Source organism: Vigna umbellata, chromosome 1 (genome assembly GCF_029865625.1).
Source record: "Vigna umbellata cultivar VRB3 chromosome 1, Vumbellata_1.0, whole genome shotgun sequence".
Lineage (NCBI taxonomy): Eukaryota > Viridiplantae > Streptophyta > Magnoliopsida > Fabales > Fabaceae > Vigna > Vigna umbellata.
In genome coordinates this window covers 46,765,336-46,780,043 of record NC_142165.1, presented here as the reverse complement: position 1 = coordinate 46,780,043, position 14,708 = coordinate 46,765,336, and the positions used below count along the sequence as shown (strand labels likewise).

General features: G+C 34.3%; 2 protein-coding genes across 3 annotated transcripts; one reads left to right on the top strand and one right to left on the bottom strand.

Moving 5' to 3' along the window:
- The first annotated feature begins 388 nt into the window (after nt 1-388).
- Nucleotides 389-5,504, top strand: LOC124821359 (ubiquitin carboxyl-terminal hydrolase 4). Its single transcript, XM_047293227.2, has 6 exons — nt 389-745; nt 1,265-1,381; nt 2,409-2,507; nt 3,465-3,656; nt 4,070-4,251; nt 4,794-5,504. The coding sequence occupies exons 1-6, from the start codon at nt 629-631 to the stop codon at nt 5,197-5,199; spliced, it is 1,113 nt and encodes a 370-aa protein (XP_047149183.2). The 5' UTR covers nt 389-628; the 3' UTR covers nt 5,200-5,504.
- A 1,002-nt stretch (nt 5,505-6,506) lies between these two features.
- LOC124821358 (calmodulin-binding transcription activator 3) lies at nt 6,507-13,042 on the bottom strand. 2 transcript variants are annotated; one of them, XM_088103387.1, is made up of 13 exons: nt 12,910-13,042; nt 12,298-12,417; nt 11,756-11,871; nt 11,524-11,612; nt 11,143-11,185; nt 10,445-10,649; nt 10,179-10,289; nt 9,625-9,950; nt 8,747-9,304; nt 7,945-8,642; nt 7,228-7,801; nt 6,824-7,147; nt 6,507-6,755 (listed from the first exon to the last, which is right to left on the bottom strand). In XM_088103387.1, the coding sequence occupies exons 1-13, from the start codon at nt 12,953-12,955 to the stop codon at nt 6,645-6,647; spliced, it is 3,321 nt and encodes a 1,106-aa protein (XP_087959513.1). In that variant the 5' UTR covers nt 12,956-13,042; the 3' UTR covers nt 6,507-6,644. The 2 variants fall into 2 exon arrangements, with proteins under 2 accessions (XP_087959513.1, XP_047149182.2); XM_047293226.2 differs by lacking the exon at nt 12,910-13,042 and adding an exon at nt 12,614-12,899.
- Between the last annotated feature and the right edge of the window lie 1,666 nt (nt 13,043-14,708).

Here is a 14,708-nt window from a genome sequence, read left to right as displayed (position 1 = left end):
AAACAATAGATATTCAAGAAGTGTTAGTGTATAAATTAAAGTTCATAAAAAAAAGTGTACATTAAACATGCCATTTAAGTATATTTTTACGAACCAAACAAATAGTTTATTCTTGTATTCATAAATTATCTTCTTAAATTGTTGTTACAAAATTTATATGTAACATGTCGGATATTTACAGATTAATTAATTATCATAAAAACTTTTACCTCAAATAAAAGAGTGATAGTTTGTGTGTTTATTTTCTTTAACGATAGTCATATTTATTGACTTTTCTTTGAATTGAGATGTTTGAGATAAATTTCAATTACACGAAAATTTAGTTTTCTTTTGTCAAGGATACAGAGACATATAATGTTTTAGAACAAATCCGTTATTTCTTTATTTAATTTTCCTCAACTCCTCCTTAAATTTTCATCAGCATTTCGTCCTTCTTCGTTTTCTTTCTCTCTCACGGGAAACCCTTGTTTCATTTCTTGCTATCATATCTATAGAGAAAACCTGAAACCAGAAAGAGGTTCTTTCTGCGATAAACCCTAGCGATCCAAACGGTCATTCAGCATTTCATGGTGCGAATCACCGAGTTGAATCGCATAGCAATCTGAGTTTCTGATCGGTTGACGCGGTCATGGGTGCTGCGGGCTCCAAGCTTGAGAAGGCTCTTGGCGACCAATTCCCCGAAGGAGAGCGTTACTTCGGCCTTGAGAATTTCGGCAACACTTGTTACTGCAACAGCGTCTTGCAGGTCTTCAATCTGATTTACGATTTTTCGTTTTTCGTTCTATTTTTTTCGCGTTCCATCGATACTCCAATCTTTACTGCATCTTTGCTTTTTGTTCTGGTTTCTAGTGGTGGATTCTCTGTTCTGTTAGAGTTGTTTTTATTGCAATTTCGAGTGTATTGTCAGGAGAATTTAGTGCTTTAATGCATATCAGTGTTTTGGACGCTCTGTTGATCTGTTCAGTGGACTCTTCAAGCACTGGATTTTTGTTATAATTCATAGTTTTGTTAAAATTAAAAGTTGGATATACTGTTCAATCTTTTATACGTTTCATTCAATTTTATCATCAGCGTTTCTTTTGGCGTAAACGTCAATTTAAAAATTGTTGGCTGGTTGCACTCGATATGTCTGCCATATATAAAATATCAGTAACGGCACTTGAAGTGTCTGGAGAACTTACTTGAAGATTGTCGGTTTGCTATTTTTCGCCATGGTTTTTAGGTTCTTTTGCTAACAAGTTTCTTGTTCTGCCTCCTTGTACAGGCACTATACTTTTGTGTTCCTTTTCGTGAACAATTACTGGAGTATTATGGAAATAACAAAAGCATACTGGATGGGGAGGAAAATCTTTTGACGTGCTTGGCGGATTTGTTTTCTCAGGTAATCAGTCTGTAGTTTGTAATTTTTTGGCATTTCATACTGGATGCCCCCCAAGCTTGTTTATATTTGGTTGGTCAAGCGATATTCACCATTTGAAAGTTGTACCGTCTTCACTAATTGTGGCTGTATTGCTTGGCATGGACTTTTATAGAAGGAGCTCTAGATTTCCTAGATTTGTTCGATTCTTCATTTATTTGATCATATGAATCAAAGTACATTTTTTTTCTTTGAATGCCTCATTGTGGATCTTGTCATCTTTAGTTTTGGATTTGTGACCTTGCTTTCTCTAGTAACATTGGCTACCAAATGACATTGACCATTCAATAGACAGCTCTGAGGAAACTTGGATGAATTCTTAGTCTCCATTTAATGTAAAATATTATTTTCATGATCTTATGCACTTGCTGTTCTTTATAGATTTCATTTTCTTAACCATATGTGGAAGGACTTTTGCTATGCTGATGAAATTTGTGCTTGTAACATAGAGAAATGCATATTTGTTCATTTTGTGGTTCAGTTCAGTTCTTCCTTGCAAAGCATACTGTGATTGTATTGATCGGTTGAAGTTTATCAAACAGGACTTCCTGCCTATAATGTATAAAATATATATAGGTAGCTGACATTTGTTGTTAGCTTTGTATTGTTTCATGTCGCTCTTTTTCGGAGAAATATGGAATTGACATAGATTATCTAAATTTAACATTAAAGTATCTTCGAATATGAATGCTATTACTTTTATCTGAGAAATTGTCTCAAATTATTTGTCTAATTGTCTCAAATGTCTATTTAATAGTCATTTACATGTCTATTTAATGGGCACTTAGATACCCATTTCCTATGATGCTCAAGAACTTGCTTCAAGATATTTGTAGTGTGTTTTTAGTAAGTATCTTCATTTTGTATGTCTTGAATAATATTTTCCAATTATTTTTGTGAATCAAATGACCATTTAATTTTAGTGGCATTTGCATGCCTGTTTATTTCTCTCCTGGCTGTAAATGTAACTTATTTATTTCTTTTGGTGTAGATAAGTTCCCAGAAGAAAAAAACTGGTGTTGTTGCTCCCAAACGATTTGTACAGAGGCTGAAAAAACAGAATGAACTCTTCCGTAGCTATATGCACCAGGTATGTGTTTAAACTGTCAAGAATGAGCTTCATGTGTAGAAAGGCAATTATTCTAGAAAACCTTTAAATTTCTTTTGACAGTAATGTTTGTATTACAATAAGGAGGTTAATTTTTATCATGGTCACAAACAAAGTTTTCTATGTTTTTATTTTTCTCCGTGCTTATGAAAGTATGTCATGCTTATCGGCATCTTATGCACATGCCCTTTCCTATAAGTTGCAGCTTATTTAAACATGAATCCTAGCTAGAGATGCTACTGTATGTATTAAAGATTTCTCGCTGGCCTTGTTGAGGTATATTATCAGTTGTCATGTTGGCAGATCAAGAGTTAGATTAGTGTTACCTTTGTAATGCATCTCGTCTAGTTTGGTTTGGACCAAATTTTCAGGTTTACAATTTGTGCTCTTGAACTTGGTATGAACATCTTTTAATAAACAGGAAATTCTTTTGAACTGTTTGTAATAAAATTAATTTGAAATGTTCATGTTGCTTGTACATTTTTGGGCCTTTTTTATATACTTTAACTGGAACATGTACACTTCAAATTGGATTCCTATTATATATCCTGTTGGAAGCATATAATACCATTACTTTGGCAACAACTCTTTTGACTTTGGCATATTGTATCATTGCTTTATTATGTCTAGTGATGCTTTTACTGTGTATCAGTGCATTGTCTTATTAGTTTTCCCCCCTTCTCTTTTGAGTAAATTATCTTGTGACTCATGTTCAGTGTTCATCTTTGGAAATGGCTTTAACTGAGTTTGTACAATGACAATTTGTTATTTTTGAATGAGGTTGTTTATTATAAATGTTACCAAACTCGTGTGCGTATAAGGGTATTTTTTATTTCTTGATTGTTATTCTCTGTTAAACTCTGCTTCATTGATTGCATAAGGGCTCTTGTTAAAGTTTTTTAGCAGACAACATTTTTATTGTGGATCTTTTTATGGTAGGATGCCCATGAATTTTTGAACTTTTTGCTGAATGAACTTGTTGACATTCTTGAGAAAGAGAGCCAAGCTGCAAAAACTGCTGATCAGGAGACCTCACCACCTTCTGAAAAGGCCGCTAATGGCCCCAAGAATGGTCAAGCTAATGGTGTTCACAAAGAGCCCTTAGTTACTTGGGTACACAAAAATTTTCAGGTGACTTGCTTTGTCAATTCAATGTTTATATTTTTTAGCATGTTTCCTACTGCATGAGAGGGGACCATAAATAGCTAACTTTCTATTTAATCAGTCAATTACATCTCTTTTAAAGTGCACATGAATTGTTGTTTGCTAGTTTAGGTTTCTTAAATTTATGGATAATCCATTCATATTGGCTTCTATGTAAATTATAAGAGAAACCTGTGCATTTTCGTAGATTCTATTACACTATTAATTTATTACAGATTAACTTTATTACTAAACAATGTGCAAAATAGTAATTTCACTCGTACTTTATTTATTTTTATTGTGGGGAGAGGGTGTGGTTGATCTTCCTCTGCACTCTAGTGATACAATATATTTTACTTCTATTTTTGTGGAATTTTATTGTTGTAACTTGGTCTGACCAGGGAATACTCACCAATGAGACAAGGTGCTTGCAATGTGAAACAGTGACAGCTAGAGATGAAACATTTTTAGACTTGAGTCTTGATATTGAGCAGAACAGCTCAATTACAAGCTGTTTGAAAAATTTCAGTTCCACTGAGACACTGAACGCTGAAGACAAGTTCTTTTGTGACAAATGCTGCAGGTATACGGCTTTTTGGCACAATTTGTTTCTGTAGTTACCTGTTCAACCGTTTTGAATCATGTGTATAGCTGAACTAATCTGCTGCTTGTTTATTTAGTAAGGGCAACAGCAATCGAGTCTTGTCCCACTAGATTTAATTGTCTGTGTGGATTTGTCATGTCATTTTTTATGTTGAAAACCAAATTTTCAGAAAATCTTTTGGATCAAGATCATTTCTAACAGTTTTTCCTCAAGTTTCTAGAGTGCATCTTCTACCTCTTGTAACTGGAGTGAAATAGTTTGTGATCAAACACATCTTAAAAAGCTTAAATATCTTATTTTGTTTTGTGGAAATTCCATCTTTTTATAAAAAAAATGAAATTCATGTTTATGAACCAATACTACAATTTTAAAAAAGCAAACGATGCTATGTTCACTTCTCCATTCATTGATTGTTATTTGAGTGAGATTTGTTGGTTTTCAGTTTAGTGAGTGAAATATGTGCAGTCTGTTTTCTTGTTTTTCATGTCCGTACCGAGATGTAATCTTTTTTATGGGGTTAGTTTGCAAGAAGCTCAGAAGAGGATGAAGATAAAGAAACCACCTCACATCTTGGTCATCCATCTTAAGCGTTTTAAGTACATGGAGCAGCTTGGCCGCTACAAGAAGTTGTCATATCGGGTTGTTTTTCCCCTGGAGCTGAAGTTGAGTAACACTGTTGAAGATGCAGATATAGAGTATTCTCTATTTGCGGTAGTTGTCCATGTTGGGAGTGGGCCCAACCATGGGCATTATGTCAGTCTTGTGAAAAGCCATAACCACTGGTTATTTTTTGATGACGAAAATGTAGAGATGATTGACGAATCTGCTGTGCAGACGTTCTTTGGATCATCACAGGAATATTCAAGTAATACAGATCATGGGTACATTTTGTTCTATGAGAGCCTTGGCTCTGGTAACAGGAATTAGATGGAGGAGTTCTACAACTCTTCTGTAATCATTTGGACTTCTTTTCACCAGGTTTCCATATTTATTTTCCTTTCTACCGTTTTCCCTTTATTCAACATCCCCCAGAGGATTCGGGTTGTGAAAATTTATACTTAGGTGGTTGCCATGTACAGTGGATAGTGTTAGCACTGTCCTTTTTCTTTTTACTCTTTCTCACAATAAGAACAGTATATATATCGGGTGAAAATTTCACCAACGATGTGTATTCATGGTTGCAAACGCTCAACCAACATTAGAAACAAATGGAAATTGATCCTTGATCCAAACTCGTGGTAGATTATTTTGTATTGTTTGTTAGACCAATTCATAGGTCGTAGGCAGGCATTTTTCTAAGGTCTAGTAAACATAAATCATGTATATAATTTCATAATTATTGCAGTTGTCCACTATTCCAAATATAAACTATTTTTGTGCATCCCTTTAAGGGGGATGTTGGACATTAAGTAACTGTTAGGGACGACCTTGGCTCTCCTGACGGTTAAGCATGCAATGAAAAATTGACTGTATACTTTCATTTTGAAATTTAACCAGATTATTTTAGTGAATGAAGTTTTTGCATTGATATATAGTTATAAGGCGTGACTTAATTTTTATAATATCTTCTTACAGACGATTTTTGATTGATTAAAGTATACATCTTTGTTCCGGTAAAAAGCTTAGTGTTTTAAACCGAAGAAAAAAATACGGTGAATTATTTAACTCAGATCATGATTACTTTAAGTTCGTTCCTTGGCCATAGAGATTAATCTTTTATTTATAAGTAAATCTGTTACAAATTAGTTTTATTTTCCGGAAAATTCAATATTTCACTTAAAAAAAATAATAAAATAACAAGATACAAATCTCCTATACAATAATATCGGCTAACATTATTTAACCTAACTACAGCATGGTACTTGGCCCAATTTGTGGCCTATTTCTTGAAGTTTCCCCAGCTGAACTAGCCTTTGTGGAGGCAGACATGGATCAAAATGACACTTGTTTTTACATTTCAGTGTGAATATAGGGTTGGATCCCACCAGGTGGTTAAAATAAAACTTTCGTAAAGGCATTGCAATCCGTATTTGACAGGAAAATCTCGTCTATTTTGCACTTATAACTACAACGGAAATATTTTAGTTGTGTACATTGAGATATTTTTATCCATAACTAAATTATAGTAGAATTAATACACACTTTTCTTCCCCCTATATACTTTTCTATTATTTTTAATTTTTAAATAGAGAGAAAAGGATTGTCTTTTTCGTAGTTCTAAGGTTGGTTACACATTTTTCTCTTAAATGTTAGCAAGTGATACTTTAAAAAGAATTAGAATTAATATTACTATAACGATCAACATAAGACGGTTCATGACCTGACTGTGCTGTTAAATTATAAGCCACACAAGTGACGATGAAATCTAACTTCTAAGTTGCTGTAGGCATGAAAATATCTTCGTCCAACAGTGCTTCAAGGTCAGTGAGGTTATTGAAGTCTCTTATTTCTTCTGAATTGTTACAACTGCTATCATGCTTTACCTGCAAAACAAACACTACATGGTGTGAATATCATTAAAATTAGCGATGAGAGAAAAGGGGTAAAATACCTGATTTTCTTGGATCTGAGTTACTACATTCAACACCCTATGGTATTGGTCCCTTGCCTCTGGATACTGAATCATTGACTTCACCCTGGCCAGGGCTTTCTGCAATCTTTGCTCTGTTTGCTTCCTGCCTTCTTTTAAGACATCATAGTGATCCTCAGAGGATGTTACATCTTCTATCATAGTTACTTCAGAATTGGCCTCTGATTTAAATCCTCGCAAACCACTACCTTTTCGACGCCAACGCAAAATAACTTTCTCCAATATCCCAACAGACCAAATTATCTTCCCACAATTTTTCCTAACCTGGTGTCCTCTCACGTGAGCCTATAAAATAGACACTTGTAAATTGGATCTAATAAAATCAAAACCATAATAAATTCTATTCATTTCCACACAAAATGTACCTGAATTTTTACTATACGTTGTCGAATCATCAAAAAATCTTTTCTGCCTTTCCAACCGCGGAATTTGTTCTGGATACGTATTGCAGCAGCATGGACCGGCTCATCGCGTGATCCAGACTTGTGTGATTTCCCATTCTTTTTTACAAGTGAAAGAGCACGTTCGTCAGATATTCCAAATTTGTCATCACCAAATTCCTTCAGCTGCTTTCTCTGGAATGATTGCATTCTGAAGACTTGATGAATACGAGCCGCAGCTTGGGTGGCATTGCACACTGCAGCCAATGAATCTTTCAGTGACTGTTCATATGATAGAACATCAAGATCATTAACTGGGGCAATGTCTTGGATTCTTTGGACCACTTTGTTTCCCGAATTTTCTCCCACATCCTTGTTCAAATCAAGAGTAGTGAGCTGTGCACTTAGTGAAGATTCTGCGAGATACCCTGCAATTCCTTTATGCCCGTTTGTAGAAGCTAGATCAGCCGGTGTTCTACCAGAAGGATGTTCTGGACATGGGTCAGTCAGTAATCCAGGTGCTGCGCCAAGGGATATGAGGAAAGCAACCGTGCGCTCCCTGATGAAGTAATACACAAGAAAATGAAAATAAAATTCAAAGCATTAAGTTAATGTAAGGTATATCGTGCTAGATTAATACGATGAACTAAAAATTCAATTTTTACGAAATGTGCTTCATACTGCAAGCACTGAGGTGCTCACCTGCCATAAAATGCTGCCCAATGAAGAGCAGTCCATCCATTTATGTCACGAAAGTTCACATTCACACCAGCAACTACTGTGGGTTCTAGTGCCCAATCGTAGCCAAGAGCAGCAGCAAAATGAAGCACACCTTGGCCACCCTCATCCAATACATTGGGGCCTTTTCCATCGTCTGTAATTTTCTGAAGGAGCCATGCGTGCAACTTATCTTTTAGAAGATTTTGAAGCAGCTGCTCCTGTAAATCTTCTGGAGAAATATCTTTCTCTTGAGTAAGTTCCAGTAGCTTGTCCCAAACATCATCCTCCCCCCTTAGCAAAGAACTGATTTTACTTCTCAGTTCAGATTTCTCATTTTCGCTGATTGAATCTGAATTCTGAGGAACGGCATGCCCCAGGGACAACAGTTCTCCAAATCGTCTACTAAGAGTATGAAAAACGATGGCTCTATCCTCACCTGCAGTGTTGACTTCTTGAGTACAGTTGACCTGGAAATCAAATTCTCGGACTTCACTGCATGCTAACCTATTGGAACAAGTTACATAGAAAGGTACCCTCCCAGCCTTGTGCAGAGGAGTATGACAGCAAAGAACATCTTTTGCAAGTATCACTGCTGGCACTTCTACCTCACCAAACATGCATGACCATTTACATTGTTCTGCTTCTTGTTGGCTTCTTAAGAATCGTCCAGAAATGATAATCTATACATTTTTTTTCACAAGTGAAGAAATAAATAATCAGAATAACTGACAGATGAGTAAAAAGGAAACTAGAACAATTCCATGAGCATATCGAAAGAGAATACCTTAACTTCTGACCCTTCAAATGCCCAGCTTGGTGAATAGTCAATAATGCTAAAAAGCTGCTCATTGGAAACAGATGGATCCAATACATAGGTGTCTAGGTGCCCTTGGGAAGGAATAGTTGTGCTGCCAACCTCACTTTCACTTTCAACTGTATCCCAATAAGCACCAGAAGTAGATGGTTTATTTGATTCTTCCACATCTCCAAGCTCTTTACTCATCCATTGGTTGAAACTGTCAAGCTTCTTCAGACCCTCTTCTGCTGGGGATCCATCTAACAGAGTCCTTTTAAAAGTGAAACGTTGGTCTTCTATTCCATCCAGGGTTCTACTGGCCTCAAAATCTGATTTTAGATAATCAAGCATTATCTCTTGAGGATCATTTTGCATGAGAACCTTGTTTTGTTTGTGTTGATGGAGAAGAGACTGTTGCAAGGATTTCTGAATATCAAATTCATTAACTTCATGCTCACAGTTGCTACAACTAACCTCACATGTTGAGCTTGAATGGATATTATCTATAGGCCAACTGGACACACGTAAAGAATCAACACTATATCCCTGTTAACAGATTAGACTTTAATCAATTAAATGAGTTTGAAGGAAAGAAATAAAAGTTAAGTAACATGTTATCGGTCATAAAGCAAAATCAGTTGCTTGATTATATATTTTTTCCACAGAAACATGAAACAGGTAATTCAAAAATCAAAAACATTTGCAGCATCATACCAATATCATTTTGTTGTGACACATTAGTTTCAAGTCTTTTTACTTTTGACAAAAGCTACAATACCATTTCAAAGCTCCTTATCATGCAACATAAAAATATTGCAAAAAGTGCTCCATGAAAATGAAGTACCAATAGTACCAGTACACAATACCTGCCAACTTCCTTCAGCTTGTATGAGACTTCCATTGTCATGCAGCTTAGCAATGCTGGTGGTCAAATGTGGCACCATTATGTCATATCCTTGACAAAAACTGCTATTGACTGCCATTTCATCAGGTTGCATTTCAGGAAATAAAGGCTGAAAAGGCATGTGTTGACTTTCACCATTATTTTCTAAGATATCTTCCCATGAGGAAAATCCCAGGGGTTTTGGGGATTCATATGTCAATCCACCATTATGAATGTCTATGAATTTTCTGTCTTGGGTGAGTGAGATATAATTCATATCATCAATGACAGGTAACTTCTTTTGCTCATCTGTCCCAGTTTCAATAGAAAAACTTATGTTAGTTATGGACTTTACTGATCAAAAGGCCAGTATGTATAAAAATATGAACAAGGTATTTGATTTTGAGAACTCTGATTCCTATAATTACCTCAAAAGCTATACTCTTCAATTGATATGAATGTAAGACTGCGCTATGGTGTAAATTTATAGTGACAAAGCATAGAAGTTAAACTAACAATTTAGAATGAAGAACTTACTTATGAGTGGGTGAGGAGAATAAGAATCAGCAGGTTGATCTATAATCTTCTCAACAGGGCGTTGTAACTCAAGGAAAGAATAAAACTCAGAACTTGCATGGCTATTGAATGCTGTAAAAATTACATCAATTTAAAAAAAAAATTAATACACAAGAAAAAGTGACAACGGGGGACAAAGGCTTAACAAAGGTTACTATAAATGTCATCTAGATATGAAAAACTGAAAACAGAACATTTTAATTATTAATGTGCAGCAAAAGAAGTACCAGATTCAGCTTCCTCATATTCTGATACTTGAGCACTGTTCATGCTTGAATCCATAGTTTGTGAAGGAACCTGGTAACTGTTTGGATGAAGAGCGGACGAAAAAGAAGTGTCCATCTCTGCTTTGAGCATAATTTTGTCAGTTTGTTCAGCACAAGGAAGAGATTCTTCATTTTCTTTAGCACACGTATAATTTGCCTTGGTTCCCTAATTATTTTGAACAAGACAGTTGAGTGAAAGGAATGACAGCCCAAAATGAAATTATTCATAGATGGGAAGACATAGCATATCACGATTATATTCCATTACATGCTTCAGAAAATTTACTCCTAAAAGAATCAAAGTATAGAGTCAACATCCTTGATGAGGGAAGAGAGAATTGTACATAGTCTTAGACAGAAATTATGTTACAAAATTATAGTTTCTAATATCGAAAAAAATAGTATGATGCTGAAATTTCTCAGAGCAACTTAAGAAAACGGTGGCAGCTTTGTTTGGGAAAATCTAGTAACATAATGCTAAAGTTATGATGGAATTTCCATGTTTTACTTTCCTACTTCATACATATTTCAGCAACCCAATTATATTTTACTAGTTCGTTATTCTATTAATGGAACTGGAAATGTAGAAGTAGCTATTCCTCGAGTTATTATCAAATGACAACTAGGAAAGAAATACTAATAAAATCTTAACCTGTTACCTTCACTTGTCGATAATGAACGAGAACAATGTTAGAGTGTTCCCTGCAACAGCGTTGAACAAAAAAGGGTGAGAAGGGAAGGCCCATCCATAGACAAAAACCATAGAAAATAAATGAGAAATTTCTAGAAGCCTATTATAATTAGTTTAAACCAATAAAATGGAGCAACATGCACTGTTCTATCTTATTAATTATAGGTTAAAGCATAGCATCCTCGAGAAAGAACAAACACATTAAAAGAAAATGTTCCTTCTTTCTGGATACTACCTAATATGAGATGGAGAATGAGAAGAATGCAAAGAGCAGAATCAGGCAAAAGAAGACAAATAAAGAGGGAAATTTTTGCAGTAAACTTTGAAAACATTAAACATAAACACTTACTCTTCAAGCAGCCAATATGTGCGTCTCTGAAAACTCTCATCTTCTTCTCCATGAGCATAATAGCAGTGCAACACATCCACACTTCCAGCCTGAGAGCATCATATTATCCCTCATTCAGTGCAACAATATACAAAGAAGAAAGATTCTCTCAATACATTCTACTTCCTAAAGCGTAATTAACTTCAACGATAGAAATAAAGCCTACAGCAACTTAAACGCAGTATAATTTTACCTTTAGTCTCTCATGTGCTTCTCTTACTGTTTTTCCATCTTTTTTCTTCCTCCAGTTGTGGCCATCCTTTCTGAAGTATCTCAGCACCTTCCGATCAAATAAGAAAAGTGAACCACCTAACGTCAAGGAAAAAATACGATAAGACCTAACGATGAGCATTATTACAATTAGGTTCTACTTAAATAAACTTCTCTATAAATGAATTGAGCTTCTCTCACAAAGGTAAAATTAACTTATGTACTTGGGTTTTTATATAGAAGTTATGTACATGAGTTGAAGAATTTCAATTTCACCTTTTTACTTTCTTCTCCTACAAGAGCATACATGCAGAGAAGTTTATTGAAACATGGATGTGATATTTCGCATAATTTTGTTAAGTTTTCAGTGTCCCAGTGCCAATAAGATATAATTTCTAAAAGATTAAAATCCTAAACCTCCAGCTTCCCCTTAAATAGAAAACCAAACACAATTTTACAAATCCTTTTCTCCTAATCAAGCTATTAAGAAACTAAGACAACTTCTTGGCAGAAAAGAAACCATACTTGGTGGCATAGTAGCAGGTTCTGGAGCAATTCGAAACTTCTTATAGTTGCTGAGAATTGCACAAATTTCCGCCGGACGCAGCCATCGATGCTGTGCTTCCACGATAATTTGCTTGATATCTATGCCCATAAAGAAACATAGAAATTCAAAAATAGAGTCAGCAACAATAAGTAACAAACTTGAACTTTGCGATAAAGGGTTAGCATTTCAATGCTCCACTATCATGGGTACTTCTAAAAAGGGTTTCTTTCTTCAGAGTTTGAATTATTGGAATGTCAAGCAACAAAAGGGGAATCAAAGAGAAGAAAAGCTGACCCAATTGAGAGGGGGGAAAGTACTGTCTGGCCTCAGCCATGAAAGCTCAAAGCTGAGCTCAAAGCTTCAATTTTGTTAGGACCAGTAAGGCAAACAAGAGGTAGGAGAGGACCTTTTTTCTAAATCTAAGAGAAGCAAAAGGAAAGATGGTAGTATATTGTGATGTATGTATAATAAATTGCAATAACTGGGAAAGTTCCACAATGAATTTTAACGCGGAGAGAGAGTGTAACGAGTGTTCAGAGGCTGTGACCAATGAACGAAAAAGGAAAAGTTTTCAACGCGGGAAGTCTTACACTCTGAAAGCGTTATTGTGTTGTGTTGCATTGCATTGCATTGCATCGCAGCGAATAGAAGAGAAGAAAATGAAAGAGAGAAAAATATTGTTTAAGTGAAAACCGCAAAAGCGATTCCACTTTGACTGATCCTTGGCTTATCCTTTCTTCGTCGCACCTTCTCACATCTTTTTCTTGGCTCAAACTCGGTCACTGTATGACGTCATTTTCATGTCTCTTCACAAACATACCAAAAAAATAGTTTCTCAGTTAAAACAAAATAACACATTTTTATTTAACAACATTAAAATCTTCAAAATTACATATATGAAAAAGCTCTAAATTTAGATTTTGAATTTCTTAAAAAAATTAAATTTTGAATATAATATTTTATTTTAAGACAAATGGAATGACACATTGGTCTCTGTAACCTTGTAGGATTTTGAGAAACTGATAAAGGTGGGCCACCACAGGGTGGTGTATTGAACCACCTGGCTTACCATTTTAGAAGCATGGTCCAACTCACTTTACAGAATAATTTTATCAATTATTTTATATTTATTTCATTTAAAAATAAATATTGTGGAACTTAATATATTCATATGTACTCACCAGATTATATTATATATTGTCTAATGTGTAAAAATATAATGCTTTAGACAAAATAAGATAAATATAATAAATGAATGAATAACTCAATAAGTAAAAATTCATAAATATTGACAACTTGTCCAAATGTATTATATTATATTATATACAAATGCATTATTATTTATCGCATAAGTTAAAGAGAATATGTTTATCTTTTTCCTTAAAACATGGTTTATTTTGAATTGTGTGATTTTCTTCCGAAATAGGTGTAACAAATGCCTATAATATATAAAATAGAACTAAAACCATTTTCACGTAAATAAATGGGCATGTATATATTTACTTATTTAACACTATATTCTTATAGTTGTCGTAAACTAATTCTCATCTATTTTGTTTTTTTACATTATAGTAATCTTAATGGCATAAAGAGGTCATATTACTAATTTTGTTATTTTGATGTAGGTGTCTGCATTTGCGTGTAGAGGGTAGAACCATCAACACATAAATTGTAATGATTTTTTTTTTTTATATTATCTATTTAGGGTTAAGAAAGAGAATAATTGTGGAGAATAAATCATCCAACACACTTTCGTTATCATGGGTTTGTCTTTGTAACACTTCTTGTTGTCTACTTCTGCTTTATAGTGTTGATTAATACTTACTATTCGTAGGATTTGTTTCAAATGGAAATTCTTTTTCCAATATTTGAGTCTTGGACAATTATTCTTTATGAAAAGTTTAGCTACTACTAATATTCCTTTTTCGACTGATAATATTCACACAACTCAATTACACAAACTATTTTCGCATAAGGAATAAATACATTGAGTTTTCTTGGTAAAAATACCATTTTTTTTCTACTGTCACTCGGTTAATCATATAGTTTATATATATACTATATTGAAAATATCGACCATTCTTGCTCATCGTAGTACTTCAAATTGGGATGATGAATTGAAGAGGTTTTGTTTAACTGAAATAGAAAAAGTTATGTGAATGGGAAATCCTTAAAGAATTTGGTTCAATGTTGTATTTGATGTGTTGATGATCTTTTTACTAGATTCACAATAAGATATCAATCCAACTCATAAAGAATTGTGACTTCTTTTTACCAAAAACCTTAAAAAATAATAAATTGAAAAACATTTTTTTCTATATGTTCCTTAATATTCTTACTAGTGTTCATACTTATATGAAAATAGGTTGTTGGTTGATGAATTGAACTA

Bases quoted from the DNA above. Each gene is read 5' to 3' on its own strand.
- LOC124821359 (XM_047293227.2), top strand. From the start codon at position 629: ATGGGTGCTGCGGGCTCCAAGCTTGAGAAGGCTCTTGGCGACCAATTC. The intron at 2,508-3,464 runs GTATGTGTTTAA...TTTTTATGGTAG, and splicing joins TCCGTAGCTATATGCACCAG to GATGCCCATGAATTTTTGAA. The intron at 4,252-4,793 runs GTATACGGCTTT...TTATGGGGTTAG, and splicing joins TTTTGTGACAAATGCTGCAG to TTTGCAAGAAGCTCAGAAGA.
- LOC124821358 (XM_088103387.1), bottom strand. From the start codon at position 12,955: ATGCAATGCAATGCAATGCAACACAACACAATAACGCTTTCAGAGT. The intron at 11,186-11,523 runs GTAAGTGTTTAT...ACGCTGTTGCAG, and splicing joins ACATATTGGCTGCTTGAAGA to GGAACACTCTAACATTGTTC. The intron at 10,650-11,142 runs GTAACAGGTTAA...CAAAATAATTAG, and splicing joins TTCATTATCGACAAGTGAAG to GGAACCAAGGCAAATTATAC.